The sequence below is a fragment of the Myotis nattereri genome (genome assembly GCF_964212035.1).
Source record: "Myotis nattereri genome assembly, chromosome: 1".
Classification (NCBI taxonomy): Eukaryota; Metazoa; Chordata; class Mammalia; order Chiroptera; family Vespertilionidae; genus Myotis; species Myotis nattereri.
Genome location: NC_138075.1, coordinates 58,901,968 through 58,917,269, shown reverse-complemented (window position 1 = coordinate 58,917,269; position 15,302 = coordinate 58,901,968). Strand labels below are relative to the sequence as shown.

Below are 15,302 nucleotides of genomic sequence, written 5' to 3'. Positions count from 1 at the left end.
CTAATAAAGTTATAACTGTAACTAAGAGTATTCTCACCCCAGTGGGTGGAGGACAGTTCTCAGTGGGAGGGGTTTGATGGAAATACTGTCAACAATAATAGTTCAACAATATTGATTTGTCTGTGAAAAAAGTACTTCTCAAAATGATGTTTTTAATAGTGAAAAATAGGAGTCAATTTAGGTGTCTAACAGGAGAAAGGGTACATAAATTACATCAGCTCAGAATACTACTCAGCCATTAAAAATGATAAGTACTGCATTGTAAAATAAAAAATACTTAGGATATATTAAAATTCTGTTTACATCTTGTCTATAACTGTTAAGAAGATAAAAGTGTTTTGAGATTGAGTGAATTATACAAAAATGGAAACTACATTCAGGCATTACGATTATAGTGATTTTCAAAAGTTTTTATCCTAATGTATTATTCTCATAGTAAAAGAAGGGCAGGTGCTATTTTTAAAAATATATTTATTTTTATTGATTTTAGGGAGGAAGGGAGAGGGAGAGAGAGAGATAAAAACATCACTGATGAGAGAGAATAATTGACTGGCTGCCTCTTGCATATCCCATACTGAGAATTGATCATGAAACCTGGGCATGTAACCTGAATGGGAATCAAACTATGATCTCCTGGTTCATAGGTCGATGCTCAACCACTGAGCCACACCTGCTGGGCAAGGTACTATTTTTGAGTGTCTGAAAATTCCATGTCGTTTTCCATTTGGTGGCCTGATGAACATACCTAGAGCAAAATTGTGATTAGAGCTACATTTTCTTCAGTTTTATATGATCCCAGTTCTTTCATCCTCCTTCTCCCTTAGTGGAATTTTCTCTCCATCCCTGTCAACACTAGGCCAGACTCCAGGCTATATTCTTTACTGTATTTCTGTCTTTTACAGGTCCCATTTCTGTTAGACTTGATATTCATTCCCTCCTAAGAAAAAACAAGTTTAGCCTAACAGTATTGCTTGCAGTAAATGGCTTGCTGTCACTCGTTTCAGGGGATCCTTTGCTGAAGTCTTTGTGTAGGCTTAGTACTTTCTGGAGCAACACATTACCCTCATTTACAACATGTTTCCTGTTCATGTCTCTCAGCCACAAATTTAATGTGTTTTCTATCGTAACTAAGTACTTTTCACTGACTGTAGCTGTAACTTTACTGTTTGAGTTGCTACCACAGTCGAGTACAAATTTCTTTTTTCTTCCCCACAGTTTCACAAACAGAAGATTTGTTTCTAGCAACCTCAGCATATGATTTTTGTTGTTGTTTCTTATTAAATCAAGAACTTTCACCTTTTCGTTTAAAGGAAGCATTGTATTGCTTCTCTTTGGCATATCTAAATTGCCAGCTTCACTACTCTTATATTTTGGGGGCAATTATTAAAGTAAAATATGGGCACATGAATTACAAGCACTGTAATACTGAGACAGTTGATCTGATAACCCAGAGGGCTAAGTGACTAATGGGTAGCTATCATATACAGCCTGGATATGCTAGACAAAGGAATGATTCACGTCCTGGGATGTACATAGCAGGACAGTGAGAGATTTTATCACACTACTATGAATGACGTGCAATTTGAAACTTATGTATTATTTATTTCTGAAAATTTCCATTTAATATTTTTGGACTGATGTTGACTGTAGGTAACTGAAACCATGGAAAGCAAAATCACAGATAAGGGGGACTACTGTCTGTCTAATTCAAGTTCTATGGCTCCTGGAATGGAAATCCTTCACCCACCCACCCCCACTTGTTTTTGTCTTAAAACTGTTAGTTTTTGTGTGATGACTTCTGAATTGAAAGGGAGGAGACCGACTCATGCCTTACTTTTGAGGGTTGGAAGAGGTGTTGGGACTTGAAAGAATGAGAGAGTATGGACAGGGACCTAGAATTCTGGTAAACTAGAGTCATGTGAAGGTTAGCCACGTGGTGATACAGCCCCCAGGAAGGTGTAGGCATGGACTTAGACTTAGAGTAGTGAGTGCCAGTCTGTTCTACTGATTTTAGATAGGACTTTGAGAGGCAAGGGGACACTTGAGTCACTCTTCTTACATAGATTTGCAAGCCATTCCTCAGGAGGGTTAGCTCAAGGATGGCAAATTTACTGTTCCCATCTCTAGAATCCATAGCAAACATCACTAGTCACTTATAGAATTCTTTCCTGCTATGTGTTCCCGTCAGCCATTGCCAGTTGATTCTTGAGGTAAACCCAGTTTTTCTTCCCTGTTTATTGACTCATAGGCCATGAAATCATGATTATTGTATATTACTGAGTCAGAGTTTGAGCCATCCCTGTATTTGAGGAGAAGTCTATAAGAAAACTCAAGAACAAAAAAATAGCTGGGTTTTTCACTCTTTTTAATATACGCAATTCTGTACTCTAGTATTCTGAAATCTAGCAAGTTTTTACAATTATTTACATTGGACTTTTTAACATTTCTTTTATGTGTTATTTACTTTTATTTTTAAAATATATTTTTTATTGATTTCAGAGAGGAGGGGAGAAGGAGAGAGAGAAACATCAATGATGACAGAGAATCATTGATCAGCTGCTCCCTGCACACTCCCTGCTGGGATTGAGCCCGCATCCTGGCATGTGCCCTGACTGGGAATGAAACCATAATTTCCTGGTTCTTGGTTGACACTCAAACACCCACCCATGGCAGGCTGATTTTATGTGTTATTAAATGAGAAATAAGATTTAGCTAGTAGTTCAATGTTATATAGCTGTCAGAATTTCAGGGCTTAACATTTTATTTATCTCTGATTCTTTTTTATTCTGTGCTTTATAGATAGAACTTCAGCAAGCTATTAAATTGCTCATTTGAAATTATAGAAAAATGTTTAAAACTCATGACTAGAAGAATGGTTTCTTTTTATATTATTATGTTTCATTTTCACAGCTAGGAAAAGCAGATACCATCTCTCACAAGTTCAGAAGGAAATCAAAAGTCAAAGAAGCCATAAGTGGAGAAAAAACCAGTGCTCATAATATGACCCGTTCTTCCTTTAGTTCTCCTACAAATGTGACTTATGAAGAAGATTATTACTTGGATAACTTGCGGGATGGAAGAGACAAAGAATTAGAGAAATTTGCTCTAAGTGCAGAACTTCTGGGTTCCGAGTCACTCGCAGAACCGCCTTTGGTGGAGAAACTCTCAGAGTGCAGGCGACCCGCACCTTCCTTGTTTGCTGATGACATGGAAGTGTTTCACCCTCCCCGGTCCACCTCAGCCTCACTTGCCAGTGAAAGCTCCTTAGCTTCTTTGTTGGAAGAAACTCCTGAGCACATGCATTCGGATCTTACGGAGGTCTGCAATACTGAAACCATGTCATTGTCTTCTTACAAAATTTGGAAAGATGATTGTTTATTGATGGTGTGGTTAGTTTCTAATAAGAGTGGTTCAGAATTGGAAGGTGTTAACTTAGAAATTGCTCCTGCAGAAAATTTCAAGGTATGACAATGGTTTGTTATTTCTTGCCTTAAATGTACAGCGCTTACTTAGTATTTCTGCTGTTGGCTCTTCTGATGGTTTGTGCATTTTTTTCACATTCTTCCTTTCTCTTTAGTAAAAAAAAAAAGTATAAGATATGACAGATTATTTAATTGGTGTAGGGGTGAATTATTCAAAAGATTCAAGGAAACATAATAAAGGTTGTATTGGAGAAGGCCACAAATACAGGGGTGACAAAAATAGGTTTACAATTGTGAATACGTGAAACAGAGTTTATTCTTGTATTATTTATTAATTATTGCATTATTTTCCATGTGAACAACTGTAAACCTACTTTTGCTCCACCCTATATAAAATGAGTTTTGATAGAGCACAGTAGTTACAAATATAGACGCTTGACTCAGACTGCTTGCCTTTGAATCTTGCTTCTGCTGCTTTTTAGCTGTGTTCCATGGTCACGTTATATACCTGCTTGTGCCATAGTTTCCTGGCATTGTACGTGAAGGTATTAATAGCGCCTTTGCATCCGAGAGTGCTCAGGCTTCAGTCATTCCTTGCCTGGCTCCAAGAGACCTCCATTGTGATATCTGGAAATAGTGCTATTTGTGTTGTTATGTGGCTGTCCTTGGTGGAGTTATAATGAGATTTGACCGGTAGATCAGTATTCCGCAAAACGGACCTAATTTCTTGTGTGAGCTAGATTGTGTTGAATGGGATAGTACCTTGGCCTGACCAGGGCAGAAGTTCTAGATTTGCATAAGAATCACCTATGGAACTTAAAACAAAACAAAACCCAATTCAGTTGCCTGAGTTCTAGCACCAGTAGTTGAGTAAGGGTGGAAAATGGAAAGGAAAGGCACCTGTATATATCTTTTACCTCTCCTAGCTTTAAAGATCTGGTGCTAGCCAGGATCGAGAGCCACAAGACTAGAGTTTAATACATATTTTTTTTGTTCTCAAATTATACAGAGGCTTTCATTGTAATGACATTTGTTACATTTTTTTTTATATGTGTACTATTAGTTCTTGATTATCTGTGTTAGTGAATTTTTCTCAAGTGAAGTTGTTAGTCATCTTTATAATGTAGTTATTAACATCTCACAGTAATGTGCTTTACTTCAATTAAATAGGAATTTGGTCTTCATATGATAGTCTGTATCAATCCCTTCTTCAATACTTGTATTACTTTTATCTACAGATCACTGAGCAACCCGGATGCTGCTTGCCTATAATAGAAGCAGAGAACACAAAAAACTTTCAATATAGTGTGCAGATGGAAAAACCTTTTACAGAAGGGAATCTTTCTGGTTTTATAAATTACCAAATGATGAACACTCATGCTGTTCAGCTAGAATTTTCAGTAAACTTATCACTGTTAGATTTCATTAGGTAAGTATTTTCTGGAATGTTAATTCAGGTTATTCAGTCATTCAGCATATGTTCATTGGGCCTCCTCTCTGGACAGAAGTACTATGCTAGGTGCTAGAGAGTATAACAATTCAGACACAGCCCCTACTGTCCAGCCTAGGGAGGAGACATTGAACAATCATATCAACGCATATGTAATTGTGAATTGTAGAGAAAATAAATGGTACAGTGACCAATTATAATATGGGACCTGATTTAGGTTGGGGTTGGTTGGTGATCCTGGAAAACTTCTGAGAGAAACTGATATTAAAGTAATGTTTAAACTGAAATAACTTTAAAGATTCCACATGGCTTTTCTTAAAGCTTTTCAAATTTCTCATTTGTATTTTGTTTGATTAATTCTGTTTATTAAACTTCAGAGATCTGCAAGAAAATTACTCAGCAAAGTTATACTTTTATTAGACACGGGAGGCCCGGTGCACAAAATTCGTGCACTTAGAGGGGTTCCCCTCAGCCCGGCCTGCGCTGTCTCGTAGTCCAGGAGCCCTCAGAGATGTCCAGCTGACGGCTTAGGCCCACTCCCCGTTAGGAATGGATCTAAGCCGTCAGTCGGACATCCTTAGCACTGCCATAGAGCGGGGAGAGGCTCCCACCACTGCCGCTGTGCTCGCCAGCCATGAGCCTGGCTTTTGGCTGAGCGGTGCTCCCCCTGTGGGAGCGCACTGACCACCAGGGGTCAGCTCCTGCATTGAGTGTCTGTCCCCTGATGGTCAGTGTGCGTCATAGCGACTGGTTGTTCCTCCGTTTGGTTGATTTGCATATTAGCCTTTTATTATATAGGATTATATTAGTATTTAGCATTATGCTAGGCACTGTTCAGTGTTACCAAAATAATTGAAAACTGCCTAACTCGTCTCTCATTTAGTGTTACGAATATATTGTACTGTATTCAAACATTTTTTTAAATTCATTTTTTAATTCTCACCTGAGGATATTTTTTCCATTGACTTTTAGAGAGGGGGGAAGGGATGGGGAGGGGGGGAGGGAGGGAGGGAGGGAGGGAGAGAGAGAGAGAGAGAGAGAGAGAGAGAGAGAGAGAGAGAGGAGAGAAAGAGACAAGGTGAGAGAGACATATTGATTGGTTGCCTCCCGCACATGCCCCGACCGGCAGGGATGAACCTGCAACTGAGGTACAATGCCTTGACCAGGAATTGAACCTGGGACCCTTCAGTCCACGGGCTGATGCTCTAATCATTGAGCAAAACAAGCCAGGGCTGTATTCAAACATTTTTTTAAATGAAGACTGCTTGAACCAAGAATGCAGAATACCGGGGATTGTCTGTAAAACTTTTAAACTCTCCACACTCTGGTTGTGTTACAGTACTTCAGTTTTTGCCTACTCTTTAAAGTTTTTCAGTATGAACATGTCTATTAATCTGTCAGAGTATTTATACTTATGTTGCTATATAAGAACTTACATTCTTTGACTGTGAGGTATCTCCCATGGTGTGCATTCATAACCCGAAGAAGCACAATATATATAACAATTCTTCTGTGTATATTAATAAAATCCTCTGTCTTTAAAAATATTTTCCTAATTATAAAATTGATATTATAAAAATTTAAATGCTGTAGAAAAATATAAGTAGAACATAAAAGTTCTCTATAATTCCACCTCAGTATACCACAGTGTTAGCTATTTGATCTTTAGTCTTATGAATCATTTTTAAAGTATGTGCATTTACTAAAATCTTTTCTGTTGGTCTAATTTACTTAAGGTGCTTGGTCTTTATATTCATGCTCCTGTATATGACTTTGATAGAGTGTCTCCTTATCCCCTAATCCAGAATGTATATGAAAGAAAAGTTTTGTTTTTTTTAAAAGATATATTTTATTGATTTTTTTGCAGAGAGGAAGAGAGAGGAATAGAGAGTTAGAAACATCGATGAGAGAGAAACATCGATCAGCTGCCTCCTGCACACCCCCTACTGGGATGTGCCCACAACCAAGGTACATGTCCTTGACCGGAATCGAACCTGGGACCTTTCAGTCCGCAGGCTGACGCTCTATCCACTGAGCCAAACCAGTGAGGGCTGAAAGAAAAGTTTTGTTATATTTGAATGATTCATGAAATTGCTTGGAAACATTTTACTGAAATCGCTAATACTAAGGAAAAGAACTAGGTGACTTATTGAAAAAACATTTGCACGTTAATAACATTTCTTGCTTCAGGTTGGAGGGTGAAAAAATGGTTAGCATTCTAATCATATTTAGTTTAAAAACTTAAATTTTTGTGGGACCCAGATTTACAGTAATTGTTTTATTCCCGGGAATCATTTAAAATGTATGTTTTTTGTTTAGAATTATTTAATTCTTTTGGACATCAATCTAATTTTAAACATTATTTTCAGACCATTAAAAATTTCAACTGAAGCCTTTGGCAAACTCTGGTTATCCTTTGCAAATGATGTGAAGCAGAATGTAAAAATGTCAGAATCTCAAGCTGCTCTGCCTTCTGCCCTGAAGACACTGCGACGGAAACTGAGACTCCATGTTGTTGACATTATAGGTTCGTAGTTACGAAAAGGCCATCCTGTGTTTATGAGGGCTTCTCACAGCCAGAGCACAGATCAGCTCTCACAAGGGTCAGATTTCTTAGAGCCAGAGGAGTGTGTTCTTCAGATTTTATTAAAGAATTTTTGTGGTAAAATATACATAACAAAATTTGCTACTTTAACTTTTCTTAAGTGTACAGGTTAGTAGCTTTAAGTATATTCGTGGTGTTGTGTAACTATTGCCACCATCATCTCCTGAGCTTTTCCTTCTCCCGTAACTAAAACTGTACCCATTAAACAATAGCTCTCATCATCTCCCTCTCCAGTCCCTGACACCTACCATCCTGTTTTCTCTCTCTATGAATTTGACATTAGGTACCTCATAGAAGTGGGATCATACAATATTTGCCCTTTTGTGTTTGGCTTATTTCACATAACATAATATCTTCAAGGTTCATCCGTATTGTGGCATGTGTCAAGCTTTCCTAATGAATTCTGTTCCATTGTATGAATAGGCCACATTTTGTTTACCCATTCATCTGTCGATGGACACTTGAGTTGCTTCCACTTTTTGGCTACTATGAATAATGCTGCTCTGAATAGAGGTGTACAGATACCAGAGTTCAAGTCCCAGAAGTAGAATTGCTGGATCATATGGTAATTCTATATGTAATTTTTGGAAAAGTAATATCATTATTTTTTAAAATGTTTTTGTATTGATTTTAGAGAGAGAGGAAGGGAGAGAGATAGAGAGATAGAAACATCGATGAGAGAGAAATATCGATTGGCTCCTTCCTGCACAGCCCTTATGGGGATTACGCCTGCAACCGGGCATGTGCCTTGACTGGGAATTGAACCAGTAACCTCCTGGTTCATGGGTCAACGCTCAACCACTGAACCACACCAGGCTATCATATCGTTTTTCACAGCAATGGCACCATTTACATTCCCATCAGCAATGTACAAGGGTTCAAATTTCTCCATGTCCTCACTAACCCTTGTATTTATTTATTGTGATAATTGCCATCCTCATGGGTGTGAAGTGGTAAGTGGTATTTCATTATGGGGTTGATAAGCATTTCCTTAATGAGCAGTGATGTTGATTATCTTTTCATGTGCTTATTGGCCATTGTGTGTCTTCTTTGTAGAACTGTCTACTGAAGTTCCTTTGTATTAAAGAATTTTTAATTTTTGTTGTTTGTAGGCAGTGAAGGGCTGTTGGCCTGTCAGCTGCTCCCATCCATCCCCTGTTTGCTGCATTTCCGAGTTCATGGTGACGTATTAGCCCTATGGTTTAGATCCTCCTGCTCTACTCTTCCTGACTATTTATTGTATCAGTGTCAAAAGGTGATGGAGGGATCCTAGCAGAAGCTCTTATATTTTACTCCATCAAAACAAATGGTTTACATATATAAACTTACTTACCAAAGTAAATAATTCATGGTACTTCTAATGAAAATGGGGATAATTGCAAATTGTGGTATTATGTGTTTCCTTTATGATTCCTGATCAAGAAAGATCCCCAAGAAACTGTATCCTTAATCTTTTACTCAGGATTGTACAGTATGTTTGGGTCCTAAAGAGTGACCTGAGCTAATGTTATAAACTGCTAATGCTTTATATATAACTTAGTGTAGAGGGACTGAAAATATTTATTTTGTTATAAGTAATTTTATAGCAAATTTACTCTAGTGTTAGCCGATTTGTAGTAAAGTCAAGTTTGAGTTCTGCATTAATGTGGGGAAGACATGGAATTGATAACCCCAGACCTAATTCACATTTGACTTTGGAATGCAGTGTGTGCTTTTTGGTAGGCACGTCATTATTTTCAATTATGTTTTGCTTAGATTGGTGTTGAACTAAGTTGGCACAGCACACACTTAGTTCAAAAGATCCATGAGCATGCTGGGTATTGGGGATCCAATCTGTGATACAGTTATTATAGATAACTTGCTATACGTAATTGCAGATAATTTGGCTAGAAAGTTTGTTTTCCATTTGTGTTTATTTTTAATATTAAAAATGAATCACTGTATTTTTATGTTAAAAACTCAGAGCCATTTACAAAATACTATCATAGAGAAACAAAACCCACAAGAGCACACAGTACTAAAGCAAACATATAAAAGGACTTCTTAGTTATGGCAAATCTCTTAGTTACCACTTTAGTTCTTTTAGCAAGTTGAAATTTGTGATTAGAGTATACATAGTAAAACCATTTTCCTGGTCTTTAAATCCACTAGTATGCAGTGGATGCCACCGCAACAGTGACTAAGTATACCATACAGGTCTTCAGTAAAAGACATCATTTTCATGTTATAGTTGTGCCTTTGTGGCCTCTGTCAGAACTGTTATCAGTCTAATATGGACCATAATCTTGAGATTGTACATTAAGGTTAAAAACAGAAATTATATTTTATAAAACCTTATGGTGCTGTGGAGATATTTATTATTTCTCTTTTTCTGACACTTCACCATGGAGACTATTCAGGTAATATAGTTTTAAGTTATTGAAGCTAATGCTCTGGTTACTTGGTACTGTGTGTCGACCAGGTATGGAATTCTGGTTATAGGCTATCTCACTAATCATAGCTGATCTGAAAGACGCTACGGGGATTCCCCAGAGCTGATATATTTCATTAGTTATTTGTGTCTAGCATATTCCTTCCTAAAAACAAAACAGTATTTTTTTAAAATTAAGTTTTAAGTTATTCATTTAAAAAATATGTCATACCTTGTTACTTTCATGCTTTTAAAAACAGCAAAATCTTTATATAAGAGCAATGAGAAGTGACTGGAGTTTCCTGTGTAGGTTTCTCCTTTTAAATAGAAGGTGAGATTCATCCTCAAGCTCCTAGCAGTGTCGCAGTGAAGGGGACATGCTGTCTGTGGAGGTGTGGTGGGCGCTGGCAGCTGCAGCATCAGCTTCCTCTTTATTTCTGCCTCTGTCGGCAGCAACCCCACCTGATTCTGCTGTTACTCTGACAAAGAGACAGGAAGTGCCCTCTCACTTTGCAGAGGGATGCAGTTTGTGGCACAGGAGATGCCCCGATTTTTTGCGCCCTTACTTCCATGTGTTTGCATGGTCACTCAGGCTGGGTTGAGTGTAGAGCAGTGGATGTAAGGTGCCCAGCAAACCCGAGGACAGCTGATCTGGGAGAGATTACAGTGAGCTGCTGCGTTGTTACAAGGGTGCAGCAGCCGTTGTCATGAGAGACATGCTTGGCCGATAGATTGTCCAGTGGTGAGAGGCGTGCAGTGGAAGGTGAGGGCTGGGAACATGATTTTGGGTCTTCCAAAGGGAGAGTGTGTTATTTTGTTCTTTCTGAACCCACTAAATAAAAAGTAGGGTTACAGGATTTCTACTGAAATGTTTAGTAGAATGTTTACAATTTTTATATTTTTATGGTTTTAAAAACAATAGTAGGAAAAAGTAGATTTTAAAGAACTTCAGAGCACTATATTTTCTGTCTAAAGTATTTCAGTGTTTTAAGTTCTAAATCAGACATCACTAACGTTTTTTGTATTATAGATGTGACTACAAAGTAGGGAGAATGATTGATGTTGGTAGATCATCTCCTCACCTTATAGTCATCATTTAGTCAAGTGAAGGGGCATCATTTGGAATAAAAGCTAGGGTGTGGGGTTACTCACCTGTGTGAATTTTGTGCCAGGCATCTTTGCTGAGAATGCAGGTGGCAGCAAGTGTGAATCTGGAGGGAATGAAGGGAAGGTAGCAAAGTCTTAAGAGCAGGTAGAAGGATCAAGCTCCCAGCAGAATAGTCCCTGTGGAGGCAGGCAGAGCAGGCTCAGGGAACGTGGGTCTGAGTAAGGATCCTTCTAAAAAACTGCAGATGGGAGCTGAGCAGGTACCAAGTGCTTAAGTGCCAAGCGTGCCAACCACAGCCTATGCTCTTCAGAGGAGCATTGTTTGAAACAATATTCTATCATCTACCATATAGTTGTGGTAAAAATGCAGTATTTTGTTTTTTTCCCTTTATTTTATTTCATGTTAATAATATTTTAAAATATCGAGCTATTTGTCTTAATTTTTATGGATAAATGTGGTCTTTGTCTCATGATTGTGAGCCACTAAAGTGCACTGAACCTATTCATATGTCTTCAAGGTGTTTTGCTGTGTTAAAATTTTAGGAGGGAAAAATGCAACAGAATAACAACTTAGTAACCATTGATTACCTTGTTTTGGAGTTGAATTCTGTAATTTGAAATAATTCAGTGAAACATCTAATAAATACAAAGTGATCTATACGGTTCTTTGGTCTGTGTATTTTTTATTTAAATAGCTGAATAATAAGTAGTACTATTCAGTAATTTGATAAACATTAGCTAAAAAAGAGTAGAAACAACTGGAATGGGATGAAAAGAGTAAGTTACTCATTAAGGCCCATAAGAATCTGGCCTAATGGGTTATTAAAAATAAAGGTATTGCTGTTTTTATGTTATGTTCCGAGAGAACTTTGCAGGCTTCCGACAGGTTAGAGTGTGGATGATCCTCAGGTGCCTGTCCAGACCCCCAGCTTTCAGTCTAGCCTGGCCAGAGATCCCAGAGTTCTCTTTCTTTAATGCCCTCTCCTTACAGCTGCCTCCCTATGGATGAACCACAGTAAGTCAGATAAGACTCTGGATCTTTTGGCCATCTTGTTGTATGCATATTGTAAAACACAAAGCTAGATCAGAAGTGGCTTTTAAATCTCACTGATTTATGCCTCCTATTGGCTAAAATGTAGGGCAGGAAAACATAAGATGTGAAGCTTCATCTTTGGGGCACTGAGGAGTTTAAATGCCCACAGTAGTAATTGAAAGGAAAAGGGCTCTTGAAGGGCAGAGTGGCTTGCAGCCAAATGGACCAGGGTTAATGATTGAATGAAAGTTATTTGTTTGTGTGCATAATGAGAGACTGAGCTTTTTATGGTGGAACCATCTGTATATTTTTATGTCCCTTTTGTCTGGTACATAATAGGCACTCAGTAATAGGCAATTGGTTTATTGAATGAATGACCTACCCCCTCAAAATAAGTAATCTGAAACCAAATAATGTCCAGGGATTGATTTTAGTAATACTGTGGCTCTCTCAGAAATAAAGTGATCTGATGTGGTTTACAGATATAAATCAGTGAAAAAGGTTCCAGTGAAAATACCTTGTGCCAGTTTGGAGAGAAGAAACATAATTGCTTGATGAGATTCTTGCCAGCCTGAAGGCTAAGTCCTGTGAAAACTTCCATGGCATTTAAGAGATCTCTTAGAAATTATGACTTGGGCCTGGCCGGCATGGCTCAGTGATTGAACATTGACCTATGAACCAGTAGGTCACGGTTCCATTCCAGGTCGGGGCACATGCCAGGGTTGTAGGCTCAATCAATCCCCATTGTGGGGTGTGCGGGAGGCAGCCGATCGATGATTCTCTCTCATAATTGATGTTTCTATCTCCCTCTCCCTCTTCCTTCTCTGAAATCAATAAAAATATTAAAAAGAAATTAAAAAAAGAGAAATTATGATTTGGAGGAGGGGGACCTGAGTTATGGCAGATGTCCGTAAAGTTTTACTGGTCTAGAAGAACTAGTGCTAGGACAGAAAGCAGCAGATATTTGATCAGTGAAGTTAAAGTTAAATACTGGGAGCTAGTGACTATGACAAGGCAGATTTACCAGCTAAATTAGCATCACCTGTTTAGAAAAGCACACTGATAACGGAAGAGACAACTATATTGACATTAATAGGTCAGTAGCATCAGGAAAGTAGGGAAGGAGCAGGCCCTCTGGGATAAAGCATCAGGAAAAGGAGATACTTAAAAGGAAATGTGTTTCATTTGTGTCACATGGGAAAATGTATGCTAGGTGCATGAATCCAAGATAGGAGGGTACCCAAAAAATGAGCCCCAGAGAACCCTGAGCACCTGAAGATGGGCCTGGATGTGAGGTAAGTACAGATGATGTCGAACTCAGGAGTTGCTTGAAGCGGCTGTAACGCTGAGAAAGCAGGGGGTTGCAGCTTGTTTGTGGGCTTGGTTCCAAGGGAAGGAATCAATTTCCTTTAGTTATTTTAAACTATTTTCCTAAGTGGATGAGTACTTTTACTTCCCTAAAACATTAAATTGCCAATGTGACTAAATGGCTGACCTCAGGAAGTTTTTCCCTAATGGGGTCTGGCAGGACATGTGCCAAATGGTTAGAGGCTGGAGCCCAGAGATTATTTATGTTTCAGTGAGAGAAAAGTAATTAGAAAGCTATTTAATTGTACATTTCTCTATGCCTATGTGACAAGTAAGAACAGAGGCAAGGCATGGGTGTTCTCAGGGAGAGGCATGTGGTCTGAATTGTTACCACGTAATTGAATGAAGGTAAGGGCAAAACCAGTGATTAGGACGAGCTGGTCCCTTGATGATAGATTATCACGGTATAAGAATTTATTTTTTCGCCCTAACCGGTTTGGCTCAGTGGATAGAGCGTCAGCCTGCGGACTGAAGTTCCCAGATTCGATTCCGGCCAAGGGCATGTACCTTGGTTGCGGGCACCTCCCCAGTAGGGAGTGTGCAGGAGGCAGCTGATCGATGTTTCTCTCTCATCGATGTTTCTAACTCTCTATCCCTCTCCCTTCCTCTCTGTAAAAAACCAATAAAATATATTAAAACAACAACAACAACATGATTTTAAAAAAAAAATTTTATTTTTTTCATCTAGTTGACTGACTAATGGTTGATGGGGTCAAGTAGAAGAGTTATTGTGAGCTATGGGAAAAATGAAATGATTTGAACCCAAACATTGGACCAGTCTTCACCTACAGAAGTGATGAGTGTTATGCCCAGATTTCAAGATCCCCAAAAAACCACGCCAGCGAGCCAGTCCGATGCAAAAGCAGAGGGTCTCTTATACAAGCTCGCTTGGTCCCCCCCTTGCCTCCATTACTGGGTGCAAGAGAGAGCCCCGAATCCCAAGAGAACAAAGAATTTATAGGGCTTGGGGTCTGGGGGCAGGGTGCAGCTAGGGTCTGGTTACACAAAGGGGGGGGGGGGTGGTGGCCTGCATACTTTTGGCCTTGGGCTAGTTTTCCCCGCTTTCCCATTGGCCGAGATAAGGGCAGGCTGAGTAACTGATACACCCTGCGGCTTTTTCTTGGAAGAGGGGTTAAGGACACAGCCATCAGTCCTGCTCTGTCCTTTCAGTGAGTATCTTTTGTTACTGCTACGGAACCTTTTTGAGCACAGCGGGGTTTATGCTAATGAGCTGACAGAGTGGGGCCTGTATTTAGCCTCAGAATGAGGTTGGTCACCAGAAAGACAAAATGATTAAGAGTTGGAACTTTCAGCCCCATCCACTGACCTCAGGCGAGGGGAGGTTTGGAGCTGGAGGTTACGCTCTATAAAAACAATGGGATTTGATGAGTTTCCATGTTGGTAAAAGTATCCACATCCTGGGAGGGTGATGCACCCCAGCTCCATGGGGACAGAAGTTCCTGCACTCAGGACCCTTCTGTTTCTCACCGTATGTACCTCTTCATCTGACTGTTCATCTGTAACCTTTATAATATTCTTTGTAATAAACTGGTAAACCGAAGTACCTGGTAAATATTTCTCTGAATTCTCTGGGCCACTCTAGCAAATTAATTGAGAAGGGGGTTGTGAGAGCCTCCAATTTATAGCCAGTTGGTCAGAAGCACAGGTGACAACCTGGGCTTGCGATTGGCATCTGGAGTGGGGGCAGTCTTGTGGGACTGAGCCTTTAACTTGTGATGCTGTCTCCAAGTAGATAGTGTCAGAATTGAGTGTATTTGTAGGACACCTAGTGTATGTCTGCTAAGAACTAGAGAATTGCTTCATGGTGTGGGAAAAAAAGCATCATTTAACAAAAATGATTTACATTTAGGTTGTACAATGTGGTTTTATTAAAGGTGTGTAACATG

General features: G+C 39.1%; 1 protein-coding gene across 1 annotated transcript in view; it reads left to right on the top strand.

Moving 5' to 3' along the window:
* The window catches only part of AP4E1 (adaptor related protein complex 4 subunit epsilon 1), a gene marked incomplete at its 3' end in the record, with an annotated part of 71,544 nt that extends 62,794 nt beyond the window's left edge, over nt 1-8,750 (top strand). The window contains exons 18-21 of the mRNA XM_081097982.1: nt 2,911-3,462; nt 4,661-4,851; nt 7,242-7,403; nt 8,594-8,750. Coding sequence (XP_080954108.1) covers nt 2,911-3,462; nt 4,661-4,851; nt 7,242-7,403; nt 8,594-8,750 — 1,062 coding nt within the window. The remainder of the gene's footprint in view (nt 1-2,910; nt 3,463-4,660; nt 4,852-7,241; nt 7,404-8,593) is intronic.
* Between the last annotated feature and the right edge of the window lie 6,552 nt (nt 8,751-15,302).